Below are 8955 nucleotides of genomic sequence, written 5' to 3'. Positions count from 1 at the left end.
ATATCTGCATTAAAAAATAGCCTACCTTTCAAACAAAAATAATTGTGAAGGATTATTCATTTTATTTTTTTTTGAAAAAACTGCTGTGACATTGAAAATTTATCAAAATGTTATGAAAATGTACAGAAAGTTATTGAAATTTGCCACTTTAAATCTGATAATTTTTTGATAAATATTTTAATGAAAATTTGATGAAAAAAAATAAAAAGTGAGAAAAATGTTCTCTTCCAAACTCTTAAAAACAACTTGGATATCTTTGCATGAATAAATTTTTAAATGTTCGAACCACCTGAAATCATATAATAATTAGGACTATACAGCACTGCAAAGGGGCATTAACAAAACATTCATAGGGTATTGCAGAGGATCTTAAGAAGACATTCTTTTTCCACAATCCTTACTATTCTACATCTCCAGCCTTTTTTTTTCAAGTGTTTGGGGTTTTTTAAGGGTATTTTGAATTTCAAATCAGAGTAATTAATTAAAAAATAAATAAATAAAATTGTCAGGGTAAATGTACTTGCATACAAAGGTAAAAGTAAAAATTGTACCTCTAAGGTTATAACAACCACAATAAATGTAAACAGAAGAAATGTGAACAGATGCCACTGATATTTTACAAGTAATCCAATAGACTCCTCTTGGTTTGGCAGATTCTTATTTGAATAAAATTCTTGCCAACTTAAAGTTGAGGTTTCTTTTTAAAGACAAATACCAATATTTCTTCATTTTATGTAAAAAATTTCACTCCTTTCCCTTATTTGAATGTAGAATTTGTGTATGTTACAATTTATGTATGTTACAAATTATAACCAGTAATGGAATCATCCAAATATTTTCTTGCAACAAACAGAAATACTGAAACTTTCATAAATGGTTTTCAGACTTCTCAGCTCATCACAAAGGAGGTTTTAACCTGAGTTCACATACACTTGTTTCCTCTTGTGTTAACTACCCCAAAAGTGCTACAAATGTATAGCTTTGTTAATACATAAATAAGCATTAAATCAAGGACAGACAAATTCCTGGTTTAATATTCAGGAGAAACAGGAATTATATTGGTCCAAACACATTTGGAGAATTAGCCTGCTTATTCTGATTCTGTAGTCCAGAAGTGGCTCATGTCTTTATGTGGACAAAGAACATAGAAACCGAAGAGGAATATTTATTTCTTCCAAAAGCACCAATACTTGGAAGCTTGAATGCCTTAAAGCCATAGCACTTTATTCTCTGAAAGAGAAATGGAAATGGAAAGTTTGAAAGTCCCACCTGATCTCATTTCTAACACTGCACTCCTTTGGCTAAGGGATTCTCCTCTGTTCTGTGAAAAGGTTGGCCTCTGCTACCCCGTACTTCAGGCACTATTTGAAGTAGCTGAGTCCTGCCACGAGGAAAAACTTCTCCAGGAAAAGTTCAGAGTCCAGCACGGCAATGTGGGCAGCCCGGCCTATCAACGTGTTGGCCGTGTTCGGCAGGGCATGGAACACATTGTGTCGGATCAAAGTGCAGTCCTTTGCCCCAATCAAAGGCTGGAGCAGGTTGTTAATCATCTCTGCGTAAACAGGACCTGAAAAAGAGGTTAGATGTCACACCTACATGCCACCGACCCCAGATCCTCTCTTTTCTTCCAGTATCATTTAATTACAGTCCCAGTGAGAAGGAAAATAGAAGCAAGGCCAAAATGCAGGAGATGGGAGGCCAGTTCAAAGATTTGCCAGGTGCCAGGGTGTTGTTAACCTAGTGGAGGCACTGGCCATGCGGAGTGATCTGCTGAAGCTGCGAGCAGGAGGAGTGGGAAAATCCTGGGCAATCAGTCACATTTCCTCTGTCATTGAAGAAAATGCTCTTGTTCCTTTCAGGGGAGTGTGGTTGGACTCAGAGTGTCTGTGGATTCAAATGTGAAAGGGTCTGGCAGGACACAGTGGTCCATTGAGTTTCTCTGCAGAATCTGATGCAGGAAGGATGTCATGTAGATATTTGGGGAGTTTATGGGGCAAAAACTGTGACTCAAGAAACACGTACTGACAAATGATCTACACCGAATGCAGATCTGGCTTCTACTAGGTCAAGTACCTCCCTGAGAAACAAGAACTGTATGAGAGTTAAAGAATGACCTTTTAGTTCATATCAGAGGTAGGATAGAAAGAGCTGGCATTTAGGCAAGAGGTGTGAAGGCAACCATGCTGATTACTAGGCCTAGGTGTCTCCTGTTTCTAAAGAGTACCTTAATTTCTAGGTAATCACATATATGAAACAGGGATGAAATTGCACTGAGCATTATTGCTGGAAGTGGTATCAAACTGAAGCCACGAAATATTTTATAAATGAGGCAGACTTAATAACAAAGGCAATGCCTGGGAAAACACATGGCCTGAGCTCACAGGAGAGCCTCTGAGTGGCGTTGAGTCCTGATATGCTTTACAGTTTTTATTACAAACCAACAGAATTTTAGATCTGTCCCTTAAATTATCTGGCAATCACTCAAACACTCTTGGAAAGAAAGGAAAAATCCCTTGACTCTGGTTATGCTGAGAGAGATTTCATTATGTGTAACAAAGATGAGATAATATAAGTAAAGCAGTAGACTACAGAAAAATATTATCAAGAGCTAGTTCTATTATCATCACTTTAGAGAAAAAAATTTAGAGGGAAGAGGAAGAAGCAGTAAGAAACCTTTGATTATGACCTGATTGAATGTTTTTTTTCATCAGGCAAAGAGCTTCTTGAAAAGCTTCTTTTATTGATTTCAGTAATTTCCTGTGGGAAGAGAACACTTTCTTCCCTATCAAATAAACATTTGAGTTTTCATCATGCTGATGAAAAACCCTTCTAATGCAATGACCTCAGCTGCACAAAACCACAATTCCTCAATAGCTTTGTGAATATAGAAAAGATCTTAAACATACCTGTGTGTCTGTCCTTAAGTGCATTTTTGCACATTTCTATTCTTGCTGAATGGAAGGGTACATATCTGTCTTGGGGTGAGGCCACTAACACAACATTTTTAAAGTACTGAAGACCTGTGGCAAACATATTAAATACATTAATCACAGTGAAGTGCAGAGGTGAAAAATACACACAGTGTCAGCATGACTACTTCATGTTCAAAGGCTTTTGAAAACCTACGGTGCAAAATACATGATAATTATTAAAACACGCAACACGAGTTTAGAAAGATTCCTAACAGCTTAAACACATTTCTGCTGCTTCTGAGACGTATTCATTACTTATCAACAACCAAAAAGGTTAACTGTATGCTAACAAAAAAAAAACTGTGAAAAAAAACCCTGATTAAAACCTTAATTTTGCAAATATTTATACCTCTAATCAGAAATAAATTTAAAAATAACACAATGAATTAGCACAATTCTCAAACATAATAGAGAGAGGGAGTTAAAAAAGGAGTCAGCTTCACTGCTGTGATGTCATACTGTTACACTACTGTTGAGAGAGCCTTGGGATCCATCCAATACCTGCATTCAGCAGTCCCTTGATAAATGTACACTACTGGTACATCGACTGGAAACTGGAATCCTCCCTCTTCCCTAGAGGTAATAGGGCCATTGATGAGTTGTGGAAACAGGTTCCTGCTGTTTGCCCTGTCTGTGGTGTCTTGAGCCCTCCACGCCCACATTTAGTAGAAAAGTAAGAAAACGGATACCAATGATCTGGGTTATTAGTCCAGAGAGTACCCTGAACACAGAAGAACTATGGATTTGTCATTCATCCTTCCCTCCCATCTTGTGTGAAAGAGGTAAGGAAGACAAGTTTCCATCGTGGACATTCAATTCCAATAACAAAGTGTCCTTTTCAGCCCTGGAGATGCCTCTCTTTATTGACAGCATCCAGAACCAAGGCCTGGTTGGCTGGGGCTGATCTAGAGGAAGGTGCCCCTGCTTATGGCAGGGGGGTTGGAATGAGATGACCTTTAAGGTCCATTCCAACCCAAACCATCCTATGTTTCTATGATTCTGTGACTGTGATTTCTAGATTTTCACAGAAAAGTTAACCATCACCACCACAAAGTCCTGCTGCCTGCCCTTCCAAAACCTGGCTGAAGCTGTTTTTCTTCTTGTGTAATCAGAGTTTACAACTTAATTCTGAAGTAAAAAGTAGGAGAAGCAACAGTACGTGTTACCATATCTAAAAATCTATGTGAAGAGGTTGAATACGGAAGAATATTTTGTTGGCTTTTGTTTGATTTTTTTTTTTTAAGACAAGCATGAGGAACATTTTTTAAAGAGATTGAAAAGTAGCAGGGACTTTAACAAGAAGGTCAGAAATCGCTGGAGGTTTAAAGTGTCATCTGGGAATGCAGGCACAACACTGCTTCTGGCATTTCTTCCTCTGTAGGTTATCCCAACCACTTCTTGGAGCAGAGTGCTCAGGCAGGGGCATCTCTATATTGACTCAGTATGCCAGCTCATATATTCATATATGGACCTATCTGCTTCTTCAGACATTTTGCATAAGCATGTACCTGGATGATTCTGACTTTACAGGCAACTCTGTCCACATTTAAATTTCTGCTTTCTGCATTTTCAGGTACAACGCCTTAATTTATAGTGTGTTACATCTCCAGTCTACCAAACTAACAAAAACCAAATCACTTTGACTCGCAACACATGATTAGAAATTCTTTTTCTTGGGAGGTTACAATATAAGCTTCCTGTGTAGACCCAATTTATTTTAACTCAACAGTAGTGGAGCAGACATCAACTGTACTCCATGGAAATGAGAGCCAGGGAATCAAACGGAAAATTCAAATAACGCCAGTATACACCATCTTCCTGTCACTGATTATGCTATGTAGTATGTTCATAAAATTAAGAAACAAGTCTATGTTGGTCATACTAAGAATTAAGATGTTATACTCATATTAGCATAGTCTTTGTCTCCTATTAGCAGTGTAACAAAGTAAGAGAAACAAATTAAATACCAAGTAGAGACCTTGTGACTACATGCTTGGCACCAGTTTGCTCAAACGCAGTATGAAAAATAACTCTTAAAAGAAAACATTTGCTTGAGTAGAAGGATCATACTTGCTTTCTTTTCTTAAGAAAAACCTGATTTATTTTATTTATTCATGACAGACCAAAGAAGGGGTAAAAAGATTCTTTATTCAGACACCATTTTTCCAGTGTGAGGCCATACATCTCTCTTTAGTACAGAAGTGTCAAAATAGACATGAATAAAATTTGCTCTTCATCTCACAGAGTCATATTTCCCAGAGACAGGAGATGTTAAACTTACAAAAAATAATAAGAAAGGAAAAATGGTTTTCATCTAGTAGCATAAATTAAGCAGTGGTGGCCTGTCAAGAATGATGTTTCTTGCTTGCAGAATATAAACTTAGGTGCATGTTTACTGCAGCACAAAGATCTTGTTTGATGTTTAGTGTTTGGAAAATACATTCTCTGATAACCAGTACAGAAAAAATGCACAAATAAAATAGATATTAGATTTTAGAAAGAGCCACCCTTCCTGAAAACAAGAGTGTTCAAAGAAAGATCACCAACAAAATGGAGATTTCCTTTACTCCCTGGAGAAAATGGCAATCTAGCACAACCCATTGGAATAGCCCTTGGTATTTCCAGAGGCACATCAAGCCCTACTCACCCGTTTTTTGGCTGAGCTGATAGAGGAAACACTTGCGCAGATCCGCGTTGTCCCTGAAGGTCAGTTGCAAAAGAGACCCTGACTTTTTCAACTTCTGCATGAGCCACAGACCTGGAGAGAAAATTGGTGTATATTTTTCTCCTGTTTGTTACTTATCAAGCAAGGCAATCAAAGATATGTGCCTACAGTAAGGATAGCACTGTAATTCAGAAGTCTTTTTTACTCTTGCATTCCTAATCAACAGGGAAAAAAAGTCTAAGGTTCTCACAAGATAGACATAGCAGTCTTAAACTAAAAGGGGATAGATTTAGATTAGATATAAGGAACAAATTCTTTACCATGAGGGGTGTAGACACTGGAGTAGGTTGTCCAGAGAGGTGGGAGATGTCCTCCCTGGAAACAATCCAGGTCAGGTTGGATGGGGCTCTAAGGAAACTGATCTTATTGTAGATGTCGCTGCTCACTGTTACAGAGTTGGAATTAGATAATCTTTTAGGTCCCTTCCAACCCAAATTATTCTATGATTCTATGATTATCCATGTCATGGTAGCAGAAACATTCAGGGAGACTGAACTCTCCATCACGGACATTAGATTCTGATGAAAAAGTGTCTTTTTCAGCCCTGGAGATGTCTCTATTGTCAGCATCCAGAGAAGTGGAAAACTAAGTGGAAGCAGGGTCATCTCTCACTGCTACGCATCCTTGGGTTTTCCAGGGAGCACTGCGATGGACCTTGTAGTAGATATTGAAAGCCACTCTCATTGCAATTTTTTCTTTATGGGTTTGAAGTCTTCAGAAAAAATTTTCCACAACTGCAATGCACAAGTCATGCTACGATTTATTGCTGACTCCCTGTGTTGCCTTCTCATGCATTCTGCCATGGACCACAGGCAGTCACAGCTATCCCACCAGCTCTTACCTGTACTAACCAAAGTGCTGTTGTTGTAAAGGGTTCCCAGGTGAGGGCCAGAGAGGGACAGGAAAGTGTGTAACTTGTTGAGGTAATAGCGAAACCTGGGCCGAGTTAGTACAGATCGAATGATGACGTTACCAAGGGAATGTCCAATAAAACTGTTGGGAAAAAAAGAATTACACTAACACAAAACCCATCTGTATTTTCTTTAAATTAAACACACAGATAGCACAAATTACTCTTGTGGGTGACTCTTTTACTTAGTTATCAGTTAGTCCTTTACCTGTCGTTTCATGTTTTTTTCAGTCTACAAGACACTGTTTCATCTATAACAATGTAAAAATTAGTCTCACTGATTCAATGGTTTGTAGTACAGAGCACTTTTGGAAAAGCTAATTTCACTGGGTGTTGCTCATGTAATTCAAAAAGTTACAGACTATTAACTACCATAGGGCTTACCTTATTCGGGATATGGAGAGGTTGTACAACTGGATATGCTGAATAATTTCATCCAATAATCGGTCAGTCATTGTATCAAAATCAGCAAAAGTATCAGTCTGGTGAGAAATGAAATGAGTTAGTGAATTAAAATATATACACTAATTGCAGGTAGATGTTGTTTTTCAAAGCAAAATGCAAGTAGAAATGTAATAACCTGTGTAAATTTTCTTTATACATGCTCAAGGAGGAAAAAGGGTGATTTTTCTCAGTCTCCAGGTCCTCTAAAAATTGAAGTTCTCTTTTCAAAGAGATTTTTGAATGACTCCACAATCCTAAGTATGATGCTAAAGCAGCCTGACTTGACATCGGTGATGACTGCTAATGCTCAGCTGTTCTAGATATCAGACTCTGCACATGGAAGAACAGCTTTTGCCATTTGGGAATCAATAGATTACAGCTATAAAACAGTTTACAGCATTATACGCTGACATGAGAGTTATGCTGATGATCAGGATGTCATCACGAAATTATTTGGCCATCTTAATCAAATGCTGTGTGTTTGTTATTCAACAGCCATCAGAAAGAGAATGAGTTTAGAGAAGCGAACAATTTGTTGCTTGCAACAGTACTGCCAGTTGTGAGACAATAAAACAAATAATATATTGTCCAGTCTATACAATTACAGGCAGATCTTACTCAGAACTGTGTCATTTGGCAATTCAACAGGGCTCTGAATCAAATTCATAACTAATGAGATGCCACAAAAACAATCATCAAGTGTTGGAACAGCTATTCAGTAAAACATATCAGTAATTAATGCTTTTGAAACATATCATTAATTAATGCTTTTGTGACACAACTCATCTTGCTAATTGCAGCCCTTGCAAAGGAAAACATGAGCATATTCATTTTGCAAGAGACTTAAAATAAATGTTCTCATAAACTACAAACAGTCCACTAACCTTCTGCCTGTTTGTTTTGTTTGCATTGATAATTAATGATTTCCTTCTAGGCTCATTATCCCAAACCGTTCAGGTTGTTTAAAACTGGAAGAATATCAGCCTGAACATTAATCATAAACAAAGCGCATCAAGTTTCATATTTCACCTGGTCATACCTCCATCCTTTACTATCATTTCAGCCTGACTGAGCTTTTCAAGTGCATCACAAATGAATGCCTAAAAGAAGTGATTTGCATTTTCCTCTGTAAGGTAAAACAGATAAATGACTGATTTCTTTGGTCATTTTCAGTGTGGTTCTCAAGGAAAGGAAAAAACAGTGATGGAATGCTTTGAAGCATCAAAATAGTCATCAAACCACCCACGTTCTATTTCCAGTGCCATGAGAATTTCCCCACCTTCACAGACTATGAGACCTTTAAAATAGTTCCCATTATGGGCTCTGGATAATGTTAAATATAGATGCTGTATGATTTTTCATTCTCTGAAAACATTCTCTTCTCTGAGGAAGGGCTTTGATGGAAGTATGAAGTGGTCTCGCTTATTTCACCTTGCTTACATTCACTGTACAGGTCTGCAGCTGACAGGGATGTGAGCTGGAAGGTGCTAAGTTCACAGATTGACACCAACCAGCCACTTCAAAAAATAAAAGCTGTTGAACAAAGAAGGTTGGAAAGTTTTGACTCACGTTTCTCAGCGGCTTATAAATCAGAATGATGTTTTTGACTGGGCACTGGAAATACTTATCTTGTGCATAAAGTTAGGCCCTTGTGCCATAAATATGTGTTCGTTGCAGAGCAAAGCACAGGATTCATTTCTGTTTCTCTACCTAGACCAGCAATCAATTTTTTCTGGAAGATATTTCTTTATCATTCAAGGAAATAAATCTCACAAACATTGCGACAGGAGAAACAATGGCTGATGCAGCACAGGGAGCTGACAACACCTGCTGGATATTCCATATCCTCCAGAGAATTTACCATAACTAAACTTGCTGCTTTTCATCTGTGCGGTGTTGCAGAG

At 37.8% G+C, this 8955-nt stretch overlaps 1 protein-coding gene across 2 annotated transcripts in view; it reads right to left on the bottom strand.

Annotated features, from left to right (window-relative positions):
* Window positions 1–1012: 1012 nt before the first annotated feature.
* The window catches only part of FAM135B (family with sequence similarity 135 member B), a 112552-nt gene continuing 104609 nt past the window's right edge, over window positions 1013–8955 (bottom strand). For both annotated transcript variants that reach the window (XM_039388885.1, XM_039388886.1), the window contains 5 exons: window positions 6992–7089; window positions 6539–6690; window positions 5620–5730; window positions 2907–3020; window positions 1013–1567 (listed from right to left, as the gene is read on the bottom strand). In XM_039388885.1, the coding sequence (XP_039244819.1) occupies window positions 1362–1567; window positions 2907–3020; window positions 5620–5730; window positions 6539–6690; window positions 6992–7089 (681 nt within the window). In that variant the 3' untranslated portion in view covers window positions 1013–1361. The remainder of the gene's footprint in view (window positions 1568–2906; window positions 3021–5619; window positions 5731–6538; window positions 6691–6991; window positions 7090–8955) is intronic.

This window comes from Pipra filicauda, unplaced genomic scaffold, assembly GCF_003945595.2.
Source record: "Pipra filicauda isolate LSUMZ 115617 unplaced genomic scaffold, ASM394559v2 scaffold697_size288841_pilon, whole genome shotgun sequence".
In the NCBI taxonomy this organism is placed as follows: Eukaryota; Metazoa; Chordata; class Aves; order Passeriformes; family Pipridae; genus Pipra; species Pipra filicauda.
Note: the sequence above shows the minus strand (reverse complement) of the source record. Positions and strands in the feature narration are given on the sequence as shown.